Source organism: Rana temporaria, chromosome 5, assembly GCF_905171775.1.
Source record: "Rana temporaria chromosome 5, aRanTem1.1, whole genome shotgun sequence".
Lineage (NCBI taxonomy): Eukaryota > Metazoa > Chordata > Amphibia > Anura > Ranidae > Rana > Rana temporaria.
In genome coordinates, this window is record NC_053493.1 from 14,145,577 (window position 1) to 14,164,429 (window position 18,853).

The 18,853-nt window shown below is 47.8% G+C and overlaps 1 protein-coding gene across 1 annotated transcript; it reads right to left on the reverse strand.

Annotated features, from left to right (window-relative positions):
• Nucleotides 1–14,053: 14,053 nt before the first annotated feature.
• Nucleotides 14,054–15,329, reverse strand: LOC120939565. The gene is made up of 2 exons (XM_040351973.1): nucleotides 15,102–15,329; nucleotides 14,054–15,003 (listed from the first exon to the last, which is right to left on the reverse strand). The coding sequence occupies exons 1-2, from the start codon at nucleotides 15,311–15,313 to the stop codon at nucleotides 14,316–14,318; spliced, it is 900 nt and encodes a 299-aa protein (XP_040207907.1). The 5' UTR covers nucleotides 15,314–15,329; the 3' UTR covers nucleotides 14,054–14,315.
• Nucleotides 15,330–18,853: the final 3,524 nt, after the last annotated feature.

Below are 18,853 nucleotides of genomic sequence, written 5' to 3' on the forward strand. Positions count from 1 at the left end.
TCCTCTTTATACTCCTATATACATTTATAGAGCCATGGCAGGTCCTCTTTATATTCCTTTACATGTAAAGAGTCATGACAGGTCCTCTATATACATGTATAGAGCCATGACAGGTCCTCTTTATACATGTATAGAGCCATGACAGGTTCTCTTTATACATCTATAGAGCCATGACAGGCCCTCTTTATACTCCTATATACATGTATAGAGCCATGTCAAGTACTCTTTATAGTCCTATATACATTTATAGAGCCATGACAGGTCCTCTTGATATTCCTTTACATGTAAAGAATAATGACAGGTCCTCCATATACAGGTATAGAGCCATGACAGGTCCTCTTTATACTCCTTTATACATGTATAGAGCCATGACGGGTCCCCTTTAGTTATCATGATATAAAATAATGAATGTGGGGGCCTTTTGGTTGGCGTGATTTTTTTTCTGGGGGGGGGCAGCATTTCATTCTTGGTCCCAGGCAGCACAATGTCTTGGGCCGGCACTGCCTCCCACTGACACCAACGATGGGACACAATTCCTCTCAATTATACCAATGTTGGGGCAAAATTGCTCCCAATGACATCAACGATGGACAGGAGCGTTGTTAGGGGTGGGCTGGGGGGGCTGGAGCCCTGAATGGGTCGATGAAAAGCCCCGAGTCTCGGCGATGAAGCATTTAACTATTAGCCCCGAGTGCCGCCGAGCAGGGACCATTTTTTTTTACGAGCGCCGTCGAGTGATACAGCAGGTCCCACCTTCTGGAGCCTGCAGTGCTTATGATGGACGTCCCACTGGTCCAATCCGGGACCGCGGGACGTGTGACGTCCATCATGGGCGCCACAAGCTTAGAAGGCGGGAATTACAATGCCGCCCGGCGCGCCGCCGCCATGCGATATCCCCGCTCGGTTCGGAGGCTCTCCAGTGTCTCCACGGCTCCTGAGCCTCCTCTGGCTGACTGTGTGCAGATGTATGACGGGCACACCACGGCTGACTGCCACGCCACATCCCCACTCCCTGCTCGGCGGCTCTCCTCTCCTCCTTGGCTCTATCGCTATGAAGGGCACATTGGGCGTGCCGGCGCCGCACACCACAGCTGAGGTAGGTGATGTCACTCGGGCAAAACGCACCACCACACGTGTTTGGTTGCCATTCATTTTCAATGACACCTAAATTCTTTATGGTGAATGTCAAACCGCCATGTGTGAAGCTTGTCACCCAAAAAAAAGGAGCAGGGGCTTCTTTTGGGTGGCAAGCGGCGCGTTGTGGATCGATTTACATGATGATCTCGGCTAATACCTCTCCACTGTATTCAAAACGCTGGGGTTAGTCAGCGTGTTCGGCCCCTCCCTTGGGACTACGTCCCTGCGGGGAGACGCTGTGAACCCCCCCACCTCTGGCCACATGTGGTATTGCATGCCATTGAACAAATTATTTTAGTTTCCATTGACTTCAATGGGGAAACTCGCTTTGATATGCGAGTACTTTGGATTACAAGCATTCTCCTGGAACGGATTATGCTCATAATCTGAATTTCTGGGGGGGGGGGGGCCCTAAGGGCTCCTCTACACTCGCTTTGACTTTAACCACTTCATATCCCGGCCAATTCTGACACTTTTCTCTTACATCTCCTTTTTTTTTTGCTATAAAATTACTTAAAACCCCCAAACATAATAAATATATATATATACAGTGGAACCTCGGATTGCGAGTAATGCGGTTAACGAGCGTTTCTCAATACAAACGCTGTATTTTGAAAAATCCTAACTCGGTTTGCGAGTGTTGTCTCGCTGTAAGAGAAGTCCGGCCAACAGACGTGTGCCTGCGCTCAAGCACGGGCACACCAGTGTGTGCACAAAGAAGGACTTGTATTGGCGCATGCGCGCATGGCCACGCACTGATGCGTGCACACGTGCGTGTGCACGTATGGGCGCCAAGTAACCTTATTTAAACTGAACACTGACACACTGAGTGGTCTTTCAGCCAGTGTCTGTTTACCCGTTCTGATCCAAGTTTCCTGTGTCTTGACCCGACTTCACCTGAACCTACTCTCCGCCTGCCCACCTGACCCCGGCTTGTGTCTGACTCCGCTTCTGCCTTATGTTCCTGCACCTTGCTGCCCGACTGTGTACCGAATCCTGCCTGTGTCACGTCTCTGGCTCTGGCTCTCATCTCGGTACCTGCTCTGTCCGGCTGTTGATGACCTCCTGGCTTAAGTCTTGGCTACGACCTCCATCTGCTGACCCAGCGTTACGGAGCTCCCATTCTCGGAGTCTGCCCCCCCGCTCTCCAGTCACCTGGTTCCTGCCAAGACTCAGCCAGCGCCAGGGCTGATCCTAGGCAGGTGCGTGGGGTACAGTGCACCCAGGCGCCACAGAGGTGGGGGCACTTTCCTGGCCAAGCCTGTCCTCCCTCCCTCCTCCTGTCAGAGGAGGAGAGCGAAGCAGCGGCTGTCTCTGTGTGGAGAGAGACCAGCCTTGCAGTGACGTCGCTGGGGGGCCGTCCGTGCCTGACGTGTTCTTCTTGTTCGTGTTAGGGGAGCATCTCTGTGTTTGAAACATTTGTAAAGGGGAGGAGTTGGTAAGATGACCACGCCCATGTGGGGGGCGCCAGAAATATTTCTGCACCCAGGCGTCTGTGACAGTAGGATCGGCCCTGGCCAGCGCCATCCATTACATCGGCCCTCGTGCCACTCTGTGTCCATCACTCCCTGTCATCACTACCAGGGGTGTCAGATAGGAGGTGCAAGAGAAGGCCCCTCTCCAGCCTGATCTCCACCAGGTACGTGACACTCGCAAAACAAGCAGGATGTGCAGGATGTGCAGTACCGTGTTTGGCCTGAGGTGGGGGGGGAGCGCCAATCGGAAATGCTCGGAAAGACTCTGAAAAAAAAGTTCCGAGCCTCTCCGAGGTTTGCAGAGGTCAGCCGAGCTGTCCTCTGGCCTTTCCGTCTGTTTCCGAGGCTCTGCGGTGCCCCCCCCACCTCTGGCCACATGCGGTATTGCATGCCATTGAAGTCAATGCCGATCAAATTATTTTAGTTTCCATTGACTTCAATGGGGAAACTCGCTTTGATAAGTGAGTGCTTTGGATTACAAGCATTCTCCTGGAATGGATTATACTTGTAATCTGAGGTTCCGCTGTACTGGCTTTCCAAGTTTAGAAATCGGATGAAAGGTTTGGGACTGTGCAACACTTTTTGAAAGATAAAAAGTGCATTTTATACAGGGCCGTCTTTACCGCAGGGCAAATGGAGCAGGTGCCCTGGGCCCTGTCACTGTTGGGGGCCCAAAGCAACCCCCTTTTTTTTTTTTTTAGGGGTCCGGAGGGGTAATTTTTTTTAGGGGTCCTCAGGGGCCCCGAGGGCCCCAGATGGCAACCCCCCTTTTTTTATTTATTTATTTAAAAAAAAAAAAATTAATATATTTTATTTTTTATTAAAGGGACAATTTTTTTTTTAGAGGTCTGGGGGCCCCGAGGGGCCCGTAGTTCCCCAGGGCCCCGGATGACAACCCCCCTTTTTTTATAAAAAAAATATTTTTTTATATATTTTTTTATTTCTTTTATTTATTTGTATTTCTTTTTTATATATATATATTTATTTATTAAAGGGCTCAGAGGTCCCCAGGGCCCCATGTGGCAAACACCCTTTATTTTTTTTATAAATGTTTATTTTTTTATTTTTGTTTATATATATTTTTTTTATTAAAGGGCCCAGAGGTCCCCAGGGCCCTGGATGGCAACCCCCCCTTTTTTTATAAATGTTTCTTTTTTATATATATTTTTTTTATTTTTTATTAAAGGGCCCAGAGGTCCCGGATGGCAACCCCCTTTTTTTTGTAATTTATTTTTATTAAAAAAAAATATTAAAGGGCCCAGAGGTCCCCAGGGCCCCAGATGGCAACCCCCTTTTTAAAATATATATTTTATATATATTTTTTATTTCTTTTTTTCTTTTTATTAAAGGGCCCAGAGGTCCCCAGGGCCCGGATGGCTACACCCCTTTTTTTATATATATTTTTCTTTATTTCTTTCTTTATTTATTTTTTTGTAAAGGGCCCCCCGCTTCTAAATTCGTGGCAGCCCCCCCCCTGCTTCTCAATTTCAGGCGGCAGCACCCCCCATCCCGGTTCTCTGCTCCAGGGGGCCCATGCCTGAATCTGTGTAAGTGGCCCCATAATTCCTGATCCCTGCCTCCCGTTAAGCCCCTGTGCTGCCCACAAATCAGGCTGAAAATTATCAGCGGCACGCAGCCAGTGACAGTACTGCTTCCCTTCCCAGTGTTTTAAAATGTACAGCACCCCTGGCTTCCCTTTAGACGTGCACTTCTCCCTTCCTGCCACTGGGTGCTGCTTGTATATAAAAGTGAATTAGAATGTGATTTTATAACATCCCCAGTTTGCTCTTCCCGAGGCTGACTTCTTCATGTCCTGCTCCTCAAGGTATGTCACTGTTTGCTAATCTATATTGTAAATAGAAGTTTTCTGTAGAGTGTGCCCAAAGTCTTTATAATATTTGATGATTCACTGCAGGTCTGGTCAGTGTTTTAAAAAGTTCCTCTATTTTACACATGGCATGGCATGGGGTCACAGCACCGTCTGTCCATTCTGCTTTAGCACCATGGGACCCCATGCCATGCCATGTGTAAAATAGAGGAACTCTTTAAATCACAGACCAGACCTGCAGTCCAGGCTGAGTGAGGCCTCAGAGCACATGGCATTACTGTCTGTATTTAACTGCTTGATGGGCTTATTTTGGGCCTGGCTGGTTCACATGTATGTGTTTTGGAGGCCCACATTTGCGCAGGCACAGCAGCCCATTCATTTGAATGGGCCGCCATGCCTGCGTTTCCTGCAAAGAAAAGCGCATGCCTCATGTAATAGGCTGCGCACACGGCACGCCTATGCCCATCAAGCACTGAAATACAGCACTGTCTGTGCATTCTGCTGTCTGCTGTGACTTATCTGCAGTTCCCGCACTGTCAAACTTGCTGCATTTTTAGATGTTTAGGTCACGCTTTTAAAAACACAGTGGCCCAGATTCAGGTAGAACCGCGCAATATTTGCGTGGGCAAAGGGCAACGATTTTTGCTCTGCGCCCACGCAAATATTTTGATTTGCCCGCGATTCACGGAGCAGTAGCTCCGTAAATTGCGCGGGCGCTATGCTAATTTGCCCTGCGTAAGGGCGCCTAATGTAAATGATCCCGCCGGGGACTTTCCCGACGTGCAATGCGGCAAATGACGTCGCAAGGACGTCATTTGCTTCTAAGTGAACGTGAATGGCGTCCAGCGCCATTCACAAATCACTTACGTAAACGACGTGAAATTCAAATTTCACGAGCGGGAAGGGTGGCTATACTTTAGCATTGACTGCGCCTACTATGAGTAGGAGCAGCCTTATGCTAAAGTCGCCGTACGGAAACTCCGTACCTTGCGTGCGCAGGGCCCGCGCAACTTTTGTGAATCGGTGTTAGTATGCAATTTGCATACTATACACAGATCACAATGGCCGCGCCCCCTAGCGGCCAACGCAAGAATGCAGCCAAAGATATGAAGGCATAAGGAGGCTTATGTCTGTCATATCCTAGGCTGCAGTCGGTCTAACGAGGTTCCTGAATCAGGGGCATTCGCTACGCGGGAGCAAAACAGCTATTGCGCCGCAATGGTTGCGCGGGCGCAATAGCTTCTTGAATCTGGGCCAGTGCGTTTGTGTGTGCAAGAACTGCAGGTAAGTGGCATGGTGCAAAAGCAGAATGGATTTCAAGGCAACTGTATTTTTACAATGCTGAATGCACCTTTTTTCTGCAGGAAACAAAGGCATGGCAGCCTATTCAAATCAATGGGCTGCTGTACCTGCACAAATGAGGACCGCCCAAACATACATGTGAACCAGCCAGGCCCAAAATAAGCTGGAGGGGGGCCCAAAAAAAATGTTTGCCCAGGGCCCAAACCATATTAAAGACGGCCCTGATTTTATATACAGCAATATGGATGAGACCGAAACGAGGGACAAATGAGGAGGAAAAGAAAGGGACAGAGGGACTTTGTTCCAAATCCGGGACAATCTCTCATCTCCCCCTCCCCCCCCCCACCATCACCTGGTGATAGCCATGCCATGTCAGCACAACCGACATATCGCCAACCTTCCCTCTGTGTACAGAAGACCCGGCCTTGTACCTACTGATAACCTGCCAGAGCCTTGCGCTGTATCACTCATCGGGGCTCGGGGTGGAAGGTGAAGGCTGAAAACTGTAATTTCACATAAGAGCGAGCCATGCTCATGACGTTAATGGATGTTTACATTTTAAAGTCAGAAGTCAAGTTTAACCAAAAAAAATAAAAATCCTTATATCTTCAGAGTCACTGATCCAAAAAAAAGGGCTAAACAGCACATATAATGACTATATTGCTACATAAAAACAAATACATTTTTAATTGTAGTTACTATAAATATATGAACCTTTTTCTACTAAATAAATATATATTTTGTTTAGAATGTTTCTAATTATAGGTACTAAGGGCCAGATTCATGTACATCCGCGGCGGCGTAACGTATCGTCTTTACGTTACACCGCCGCAAGTTTTCCTCGTAAGTGCTTGATTCACAAAGCACTTGAGTGTAAACTTGCGGCAGAGTAACGTAAAGACGTCCGGCGCAAGCCCGCCTAATTCAAATGGGGCGGGGACCATTTAAATTAGGCGCGTTCCCGCGCCGAACGTACTGCCCATGTTCCGTTTTGAAATTTCCCGCCGTGCTTTGCGCGAAATGACGTCGCCCGACGTAATGTTTTGAATGGCGACGTGCGTAACGTACTTTCGTATTCCCGGACGTCTTACGCAAAAAAAAAAAAAAATTGAAATTCGACGCGGGAACGACGGCCATACTTTAACATGGCTCGTCTAAAGTTAAGCCATGAAAAAGCAGACCTAACTTTGCGACGGGAAAAACCGACTAGCGACGACGTAACGAACGCGCGTACCTTCGTGGATCGCCGTAAAAGCTAATTTGCATACCCAACGCTGGAAAACGACGCAAACTCCACCCAGCGGCGGCCGCGGTATTGCATCCTAAGATCCGACGGTGTAAGTCAATTACACCTGTCGGATCTTAGGGCTATCTATGCGGAACTGATTCTATGAATCAGCCGCATAGATACTCTCAGAGATACGACGGCGTATCTCTTTTGTGAATCTGGGCCACAATAAATATATAAAATCTAATAAAATAATATACTAAATATATATATATAAAACATTCACTATATATATATATCATAAAAAGAGGATTTGGTGGGACTTTAAGCACTTCCATACCGGGCATTTTCACCCCCTTCCTGCCCAGACCAATTTTTAGTTTTCAGCGCTGTCGCACTTTGAATGACAATTGCGCAGTCGTGCGGCGTGGCTCCCGAACAAAATTGACATTCTTTTTTTCCCACAAATAGAGCTTTCTTTTGGTGGTATTTGATCACCTCTGCAGGGTTTTATTTTTTGCGTTATAAACAAGAGCGACAATTTTGAAAAAAACACACAGGGCCAGATTCATGAAGACTTACGACGGGCGTATCAGGCGTTTACGTAAGGCGTTTTCAGGCGTAAAGATAAACCACCAAAAAGATGGCGCAGCCAATGTTAAAGCGGATGTGCCAGTAAAAAAAAAATATTAAAAGCCAGCAGCTACAAATACTGCAGCTGCTGACTTTTAATATAAGGACACTTACCTGTCCTGGAGTCCAGCGCTGATCGCAGCAGAGGACGAGCGATCGCTCGTCTCTCTGCTGCTCCCCCCGCCATCCTCAGTGAGGGAACCAGGAAGTGAAGCGCTCCGGCTTCACTGCCCGGTTCCCTACGGCGCATGCGCGAGTCGCGCTGCGCCCGCCGATTGGCTCACAAGCCGAGTGTTCCCAGCACACAACGGGCGACAGACGGGAAGTCAGGAAAAACCTGTCTTTTGCCCGAGACTGTGTGGCTGGAAGTAGGTGCAAATACCTGTCTTTAGACCCCCCTCCCCACTGAAAGGTGTCAAATGTGACACCGGAGGGGGGGAGGGTTCCGATCAGCGTGAGTTCCACTTTAGGGTGGAGCTCCGCTTTAAGTATGGACGTCGGGACCACGTCGAATTTTTTACGTTTTACGTCGTTTGCGTAAGTCGTCCGTGAATGGGGCTGGGCGTAAGTAACGTTCACGTCGAAACCAATGAGTCTTTGCGGGGGTAATTTGGAGCATGCGCACTGGGATACGTCCACGGACGGCGCATGCGCCGTTAGTAAAAAAACGTCATTTACGTGGGGTCACAATGAATTTACATACAACACGCCCACATCTTACACATTTGAATTAGGCGGGCATAGGCCGGCCCAGTTACACTACGCCGCCGTAAGTTAGAGAGCAAATTCTTTGTGAATACAGGACCTGCTGCTCTAACTTACGGCGGCGTAGTGTATCTGAGATACGCTACGCCCGCCGAAATCTCTCTGAATCCAGCTAAATATCTTTTAATTTTTGATTTAATAAATATCATAATTTAAAATAAAAATAAAACTTTTTTTTCCCTCAGTTTAGACCGATACGTATTCTTCTACATATTTTTGGTAAAAAAATCGCAATAAGCATATTTGATCGGTTTACGCAAAAGTTATAGCGTCTACAAAATAGGGGATAGATTTATGGCATTTTTATTTATTTTTATTTATTTACTAGTAGAGTTGAGCGGACACCGAACCCGAACTTTAAAAGAAAAGTTCGGGTTCGGGAACCCGAACCCGAACTCCGAACCCCATTGTAGTCAATGGGACACGGACTTTTAGAAAAAAAAAATGCGCGGAGGTCCCCGCAAATTCAATAACCAGACCCTTTAGGTCTGGTATGGATATTAAAGGGAACCCCGCCGTCAATTTAAATTTTTTTTTTTACCATTTCACGAAGGAAGTGTAAATTCTTGTAAAAAAAAAACCACACACACCGTAGAATAAAGTCCTTTATTAATAAAAAAAAAAAAAGAAAAAAACTCCATCGGTGATAATCCACTCGTTCCCGGCTTCCTGCTCCAACGTTGTCCTGATCCAGCGACGGCTGCGGGTGATCTCCAGCGATGAGAAGATCCAGCGACGGGTGATCTCCGCTCCAGCGATGAGAAGATCCATACATCCGGAGCGCAGCATCCCCGACCTCCACTCACCGCTGGACACAGCCCAGCGAATGACGCGCTGAAGCTGTGACATTACTTATATAGGGGAGGCAGGGCCACCCGTCACGTGACCCGCACCCTCTGACGTACCCTCTGCTACGTCACTGGGTAAGCCCCGTCTTGCCTCTTCCTGGGCTTCCCCAGTGACGTAGCAGAGGGTACGTCAGAGGGTGCGGGGTCACGTGACGGGTGGCCCTGCCTCCCCTATATAAGTAATGTCACAGCTCCAGCGCGTCATTCGCTGGGCTGTGTCCAGCGGTGAGTGGAGGTCGGCGATGCTGCGCTCTGGATGGATGGATTTTCTCATCGCTGGATATCACCCGCACCCGTCGCTGGATCACCCGCACCCATCGCTGGATCACCCGCACCCGTCGCTGGAGATCACCCGCACCCGTCGCTGGATCAGGACAGCGTTGGAGCAGAAAGCCGGGAACGAGTGGATTATCACCGCTGGAGTTTTTTTCTTTTTTTTTTTATTAATAAAGGACTTTATTCTACGGTGTGTTTTTTTTTTTTTTACAAGAATTTACACTTCCTTCGTGAAATGGTAGGGGTACAGTGTACCCCATTACCATTTCACACAGGGGGGGGTCAGGATCTGGGGGTCCCCTTTGTTAAAGGGGTCTTCCAGATTCTGATAAGCCTCCCGCCCGCATACCCCCACAACCACCGGGCAAGGGTTGTGGGGATGAGACCCTTGTCCCCATCAACATGGGGACATCCTCCCCATGTTGAGGGCATGTGGCCTGGTGCGGTTCAGGAGAGGGGGGGGCCGCACTCTGTGCCCCCCATTTTTTCTGCGGCCGGCCAGGTCAACGTGCTCGGATAACGGGTCTGGTATGGATATTTAGGGGGAACCGCAAGTCATTTTTTTTTTTTTTTTGGACGGCGGGGTTCCCCTTAATATCCATGCCAGACCTAAAGGGTCTGGTTATTGAATTTGCAGGGACCTCCGCGCATTTTTTTTCCCGAACTCCGGACCCAGACCCAAATTTTTTCCAATTGTTCGGGTCCGGGTTCGGGAAAAACCCAAAGTCTGTACCGAACCCGAACTTTGCAGTTCGGGTTTGCTCAACTCTATTTACTAGTAATGGCGTCAATCTGCGATTTTTATTGTGACCGTGACATTGCGGCGGACATATCGGACAGTTTTGAATAGGGGTGCAACGGATCAAAAAACTCACGGTTCAGATCGTTCCTCGGATCAGGAGTCACGGATCGGATCATGTTTCGGATCAGCAAAAAATAAATAAAAATTCTCCCCCACTGTAATATCCACATCTCTCCGCCCCCTCCCCCCACTGTAATATCCACATCTCTCCGCCCCCCCCCCAACTGTAATATCCACATCTCCCCCCCCCCACTGTAATATCCACATCTCTCCCCCCCCCCCCCACTGTAATATCCACATCCCCCCCCACTGTAATATCCACATCCCCCCCACTGTAATATCCACATACCCTCAGGCAAGACAGCCCCCACCGTCAGGCAAGACAGCCCCCCCTCAGGCAAGACAGCCCCCCCCCTCTCAGGTAGTACAGAGTCACTTCCAGCGGTGTGTCCGAGTGCGGGCTCCTCCTCCTCTGTGGGTGTAAACAGAGGAGGAGGGCTGCTGCCGGGTGTACCAAGATGGCCGCGGCTCCGGAGATAGGCCGAAGCCGCTGCCTTTCCTAATGTTATTGCCGCGGCTCCGGAGCTAGGCCGAAGCCGCGGCCTTTCCTTACGTTATAGCCATGGCTCCGGAGGTAGGCCGAAGCCGCGGCCATAACGTTAGGAAAGGCCGCAGCTTCGGCCTAGCTCTGGAGCCGCGGCAATCCGCGGATCACAGTGTGTGCCGATCCGAAGGGGGTGACCCGTTCGGATCACGGATCACCTGTGATCCGTTGCAGCCCTACTTTTGACACATTTTTGGGACCATTCACATTTATACAGTGCTATAAAACTGCACTGATTACTGTGTAAATGTGACTGGCAGGGAAGGGGGTTAACACTAGGGGGCGCTGAAGGCGTTAAATATGTTCCCTAAAGTGTGTTTTAACTGTAGGGGGAGGGGATTTATAAGGGGAGGAGACCGATGTGTGTTCCTCTGTACTGGAAACACACATCTGTCTCCTCACCGCTGACAGGACATGGATCTGTGTGTTTACACCCCATCATTACACACACAGATCCATGGTCCTGCCGTGATTGCTGGCAATCGCGGGTGCCCGGCAGACATCGTGGCCGCCGGGCACGCGCACCGGGTCCCGAGCAATGCGGCGGGGGACGGCGCGCCCACGCCCCCTAGCGGCCGGGAATGCCAGGACGTCATATGACGTCCAGTCTGAAAGAGGAAAGGTTCCCGCCAACGTCATTTTACAATGGGACAGGGAAGTGGTTAAATGAGGTAATGATGCAGTCATTTACCCCCATCCCTGTATTTGTATAATGTAATTGTATAAAAATTGTGTGAATGTGTACAGTTAGGCTTCATTTCCATGGACGTTTTTACAGCCACTTTTTTTAGCCTTTTTTACTAGACATGTGCATTAGTTTTCGTTAGGATGCATTTTCGTCCGAAAATCGTTTTTTTTCGTTATCGTTTTAACAAACGATAACGAAAGTGCAAGAAACGAAAACCGAAATATCCGACATAAAAAATGCTTTATTTTCGTTTTCGTTGCGGTAAAAATTCGATATAGAGAGATTCGACATTATAGGGAAAAGATTTGACATCATAGAGAAAAGATTTCGATTTATGAGAAAATAGATTCGACATTATAGAGAATAGATTCAACATTATTACTAGTCATACAACATTAGAATTCTTGTAGGCGGAATATTCGAACGGAAATGTACGATTCGACGTAAAGATTCGACGTTCCGTCGAATATTCGTTTGACCATTCGACCTCAACCAAAAAGATTCGACATTCCGGCGAATTCTTTCGACCATTCGACAGAAACCAAGTATTATTGGATTTTCGGACGAAAGCTATTCCCCAACGAAAAACGAAATAAATCAAAACGATTTTCGGGAGTAACTAAATAAATGTATTTTCCAAACGAAAACGAAAAAACGAAACAAAATATTCCAGTCTGCACATGTCTATTTTTTTACAGCTTAAAAACACCTGTCCATGTTTTTTTTTTTTGAGCTGGAGCTCAAAAACGCAGCGGTAGCGTTTTTGCGCGTTTTTGAGCGTTTTTGAATGTCTGCCGTTTTTACAGCTCTAAGGCTGGAGCTTCAGAACGCACTGGTCCTGTTTTTTTTTTGCAGCTTAAAAACGGCTCAGCCATCTACAGCTCAAAAACGTCATGGTGGGCATGAGGCCATAGACTAACATGGAGAGCCGCTTTCAAGCTGCAAAAAAAGCTCAGAAAAGTGTCTGTAAAAACGTCCAAAAACGTCCATGGAAATGAAGCCTTAAACCTTGGAATACAAGCATAATCTGTTCCAGGAGAATGCACGTAGGCCAAAGTAATCGCATATCGAAGCGCCTAACCTCACTGTGCCCATTGCCACCTCACTGTGCCCATTGCCACCTCACTGTGCCCATTGCCACCTCACTGTGCCCAACCTCACTGTGTTCATTGCCACCTCACTGTGCCCATTGCCACCGTGCCCATTGCCACCTTGCTGTGCCCATTGCCACCTCGCTGTGCCCATTGGCACCTCACTGTGCCCATTGCCACTGTGCCCGTTGCTACCTCTATGTGCCCCTAGATATCCCCCCCAGCACTTTGGCCCCTCTACACCCCAGATATTCCCCCCATGAGTTAGTTTGCCCACATCTGGAGCATCAGAACACTTTCTTTAGGAAAGCCATTTTGGATAGTCAAAGGCTTATCGTCACGTTATGGTAAGTACCCTTCGATAAGCAATACATTGACGTTAGCATGTTATCATGGTTTGTAAAATGAGAAGAACATCCAATGGAGAACACAACCAAATATTGATTCAAAAACATTTTTTTTATTTCTTTCCTTAGAAGTTACCTTCCAAAACATATTTTCGATTTAGCTTGGAATGGTGCCTCAGCCAAAGGCACCAAGATAACAAAATATCAACATAAAGCAATAAACCCAACATGGGCGCACCAATGGTTGATCCCAATGGGATTGTAGAATCGTGTCCTACCAAAAGGCGCACTCCTGGCACCATCTCCATGATAACGTAGTGTAAGCATAAATCAACAAACCCAATATGGGCGCTCCAGAGGTTGATCCAAATGGGATCATAGAATGGTGCCCCAGCAAAGTTCACACTCATGGCACCAAGATAACATAGTATCAACATAAATCAAAAAACCCGACATGGGCATACCATTGGCTGATCCAAATGGGATCATAGAATGGTTCCCTACCAAAAGGTGCACTCCTGGCACCATAATAACTTGCAGGGCTGGACTGGGACAAAAATTTGGCCCTGGACTTTATCCAGACTGGCCCACTTTGACAGGTCTCTCCCATGGCGGCCGGACAACTCCCGCACCCCCCCTGGCCACCCAAGCCACCTCTCCCCCTTCACTAGCCACTAGTCATTCTACTTTAATAGAGTAGAACGGTTGGTACTGGTACTCTTATAGGCAGTACCAGTGGGGAAGCTAGACATTATTTCACCCGGGGCAAAGAATCAGTTGGGTGCCCCACCTTATGGGACAAGATTAGGCAGAAGTGAGAAACTCCCAGGCCATAGCTGTTGAATCAGCTGTCTGTCCCCCCCCCCCCCATGCTCCTCTATTGCCCCCCCTGCCCCTCTGGTCCTCCTCTTGCTTCTCTGTCCCCCCCAGGTGTCCCCCCAAGGTGAGCTATGCGGGGAGGGAGAGGAGGTGAACGCTGCAGGAAGGGAGAGCCAAAGAAGCGGAGGGGGGCGGCGGTCCGCTGTCACTGAAGCCGGCCCACTGAGCCATCGGCCCACCGGGAAACTCCCTGTAGTCCCAATGGCCAGTCCATCCCTGATAACTTGTAATCAACATAAATCGAGGAGGCCAACGTGGGCACACCATTTGTAGGATCACAGAATAGTGCCCTACCAAAAGACGTACTCATGGCACCAAGATAGCGTAAAAAATTAACATAAAGCAACAGTACAACAGTGGTTGATCCAAATGTGGTCATAGAACAACACTCTACCCTAAGCATTGCCCTGTTTTACATCCAATTGTAGGCATATTGCAATGAAGCATAGCCTTCTCTTGGGACTTGAGCATAGTTGCCACTAGTGTTGGTTGAGGGAGCAGCATGTGGAGGCAGGGGAGCAGAAGGTTGATAGGCCTTGGGGAGATAACTGTAGCTGGAGGAGTAGTTTGCGGTAGTTGTTGGGCGCATTGGTTGAGTGGATGGGCGTTGGCCTTGAGTGGAAGTCCATGGATGTGGGTAAGGGGCACTGGAAGGGGGGAGGGTGTAGCGGGGTACTGTGGTTTGGTTAATAGTGGCTTGCCTTTGGATGGAAGCATAATACGAGGAGGAGGGGAGGTAGTGCCCAATTGTTTTTAACATCAAAATTTTCATCGAGACCTGATCCTTACTGGGAACCTCATCCACTAAGGGCAATAGGCCTAGTAAAAAATGGGCATTGGGGCTCAGGTTGCTTTGATTTATTTCTGCCACATTCCTTAGAATCGGAAAGATATCCTTATCCTCCTCATCCTCCTCATCCGGCTTTGGTAGTGTATTACCGCTGCGATAGGGGCTGCTTTGGGCAGCTGGTTGTTGAGTTGAGGGCCTTTTCCTGAGTCGTTCTTGACGTGGTTGAGCCACTTCTTCTTTGGGTTTTTCAGGGTTGGGGTTGTCCATTTCTTCGGCGTATCCGGTAAGGGCCTTCAAACTGCGTTGAGTGCTGTTTTAACAAAGTAAGAACATATTTGACACATTTCCGAAAACGAGAAAGTACTTTCGGTATACAAAAAGCCGGGCATACAGCATGATGTTCCTTACCTCGGCATCTCAAGGATGGGATCCAAAAAAGTCAACTCCTGGGCATGCATGGAAGTGCAGCTTGCACGCTTTTTGGAGATGCTACGCGTTTCCCTCTGAGGTCTGCAGTGCTCATAATTATCTCTGATTCTCCTCCAGTTGGTCTTGAGGACCTTGGCTGCGACAAACAATGACAGGGTAATCACTTTTTTAATTTTCTTAAGCAGGTGCATGGAAACAGGACAAAGATTATCAAGTCTACACTACGACTTTTTTGTTGGGAGGTAAAATTTATATTGGCCCGGATTCATTTACATTGGCCCGGATTCAGCTAGATTTGCGCTTTTTTTACGGAGGCGCAGGGCAAAGTTTTTGCCCTGCGCCCCCGCAAATTTACTGCACTGCCCTTGATTCACGAAGCAGTAGCTCCGTAAATTGCGTGGGCGCACCGGCAAAATGCCCGGCGTAAGCGCGCACAATTTTAATGATTCCGTAGGGGGCGGGAATCATTTAAATTAGGCGCGTTCCCGCGCCAATCGTAGAGCGCATGCTCCATCGGGAAGCTTTCCCGACGTGCATTGCGGCAAATGACGTCGCAAGGACGTCATTTGCTTCAAAGTGAACGTGAATGGCGTCCAGCGCCATCCACGAATCACTTACGCAAACTACGTAAATTTGAAATTTCGCGACGCGGGAACGACGGGTATACGTAACATTGGCTGCCCCTGCTAATAGCAAGGGCAGCCTTCCGCGAAAACCGCCGTACGCAAACGACGTAAACTGCGTACGCAGGGCTCGCGTAACGTTGTGAATCGGCGTTAGTATGCAATTTGCATACTATACGCTGAGCACAACGGGAACGCCACCTAGCGGCCATCGCAAGAATGCAGCCTAAGATATGCGGGCATAAGAGCCTTATGCCGCGCATATCTTAGGCTGCAGTCGGCGTAACGAGGTTCCTGAATCAGGAGCATTCGTTACGCCGGGGCAAGTAAGCAATTGCGCTGTGTAACTATGGTTACACAGGCGCAAATTGCTTCTTGAATCCAGCCCATAGTTGCTATATTGGTCCATCATGGAGCAATGTATGTATGTGCCATGCCTCCCGGAGAAGCTGGAAATCACTGTAGTAAGCATTGCTACCCCAGCGATCACCACTAGGGATGAGCTTCGAGTTCGAGTCGAACTCATGTTCGACTCGAACATTGCCTGTTGGCCGAACAGCAAACAATTTGGGGTGTTCGCGGCAAATTCCAAAAGCCACGGAACACCCTGTAAATGTCTATGGGAGAAATCTAAAGTGCTAATTCTAAAGGCTAATATGCAAGTTATTGTCATAAAAAGTGTTTGGGGACCTGGGTCCTGCCCCAGGGGACATGTATCAATGCAAAAAAAGTTTTAAAACAGACGTTTTTTCGGGAGCAGTGATTTTAACCCCTTCCCGACCGCCTCATGTACATATACGTCGGCAGAATGGCACGTACAGGCACATTGGCGTACCTGTACGTGCCTGCCTAGACGTGGGTCGGGGGTCCGATCGGGACCCCCCCCCGCGACTTGCGGCGGTCGGGTCCCCTCGGGGAGCGATCCGGGACAACGGCGCGGCTATTTGTTTCTAGCCGCTCCGTCGCGATCGCTCCCCGGAGCTGAAGAACGGGGAGAGCCGTATGTAAACACGGCTTCCCCGTGCTTCACTATGGCGCTGCATCGATCGAGTGATCCCTTTTATAGGGAGACTCGATCGATGACGTCAGTCCTACAGCCACACCCCCCTACAGTTGTAAACACACACACAGTGTACACCAAATCCTACAGCGCCCCCTGTGGTTAACTCCCAAACTGCAACTGTCATTTTCACAATAAACAATGCAATTTAAATGCATTTTTTGCTGTGAAAATGACAATGGTCCCAAAAATGTGTCAAAATTGTCCGAAGTGTCCGCCATAATGTCGCAGTCACGAAAAAAATCACTGATCGCCGCCATTAGTAGTAAAAAAAAAAAAATGTTATAAAAATGCAATAAAACTATCCCCTATTTTGTAAACGCTATAAATTTTGCGCAAACCAATCGATAAACGCTTATTGCGATTTTTTTTACCAAAAATAGGTACAAGAATACGTATCGGCCTAAACTGAGGAAAATTTTTTTTTTTATATATGTTTTTGGGGGATATTTATTATAGCAAAAAGTAAAAAATATTGCATTTTTTTCAAAATTGTCGCTCTATTTTTGTTTATAGCGCAAAAAATAAAAACCGCCGAGGTGATCAAATACCACCAAAAGAAAGCTCTATTTGTGGGGAAAAAAGGACGCCAATTTTGTTTGGGAGCCACGTCGCACGACCGCGCAATTGTCTGTTAAAGCGATGCAGTCCCAAACTGTAAAAACACCTTGGGTCTTTGGGCAGCATATTGGTCCGGGGCTTAAGTGGTTAATAATGCTTAAAGTGAAACAATAAAAGTGAAATATTCCTTTAAATTTCATACCTAGGGGGGTGTATAGTATGCCTGTAAAGCAGAGCATGTTTCCCATGCTTAGAACTGTCCCTGTACAAAGTGTAATTTCTGAAGAAAAAAAAGTCATTTAAAATCACTCGCAGCTATAATGAATTGTCGGCTCCCGGCAATACAGAGAAAAGTCATTGATAAAAAAAAAACATATATTGGAGTTCCCCTTAATATCCATACCAGACGGTCCTGGTAATTGAATTTGGGGGGACCCCCACGCATTTTTTATTCTCAATGACTTTCAATGACTTTTCTCTGTATTGCCGGGAGCCCACAATTCATTATAGCTGCGAGTGGTTTTAAATGACTTTTTTTTCTTCAGAAATGACACTTTGTGCAGGGACAGTTCTAAGCATGGGAAACATGCGCTGCTTTACAGGCATACTTTAACCACTTAAGACCCGGACCTTTAGGCAGCTAAAGGACCCGGACAGTTTTTGCGATTTGGCACTGCGTCGCTTTAACTGACAATTGCACGGTCATGCGACGTGGCTCCCAAACAAAATTGACGTCCTTTTTTCCCCACAAATAGAGCTTTCTTTTGGTGGTATTTGATCACCTGTGCGGTTTATATTTTTTGCGCTATAAACAAAAATAGAGCGACAATTTTGAAAAAAATTCAATATTTTTTACTTTTTGCTATAATAAATATCCCCCAAAAATATATAAAAAAACGTTTTTTTCCCCTCAGTTTAGGCCGATACGTATTCTTCTACCTATTTTTGGTAAAAAAAAATCGCAATAAGCGTTTATCGGTTGGTTTGCGCAAAATTTACAGCGTTTACAAAATAGGGGATCGTTTTATTGCATTTTTATTACTTTTTTTTTACTACTAATGGCGGCGATCAGCGATTTTTTTCGTGACTGCAACATTATGGCGGACACATCGGACAATTCTGACACATTTTTGAGACCATTGTCATTTTCACAGCAAAAAATGCATTTAAATTGCATTGTTTATTGTGAAAATTACAATTGCAGTTTGGGAGTTAACCACAAGGGGGCGCTGAAGGGGGTTAAGTGTGACCTGAAGTGTGTTTACAACTGTAGGGGGGTTGTGGCTGTAGGTGTGACGTCATTGATTGTGTCTCCCTATAAAGGGGATCACCCGATCGATGACGGAGCCACAGTGAAGAACGGGGAAGCCGTGTTTACACACAGCTGTCCCCGTTCTTCGGCTCCGGGACGGATCGCGGGACTCCAGCGGAGATCGGGTCCACGGGTCCCGCGGTCCCGGAACTTCGGACCGGGTCGCGGGCGCGCG

Coding starts and splice junctions, on each gene's coding strand:
- LOC120939565 (XM_040351973.1), bottom strand. CDS start 15,313: ATGCACCTGCTTAAGAAAATTAAAAAAGTGATTACCCTGTCATTGTTT. Junction 15,004..15,101: donor CCCATCCTTGAGATGCCGAG/GTAAGGAACATC, acceptor TTGTTAAAACAG/CACTCAACGCAGTTTGAAGG.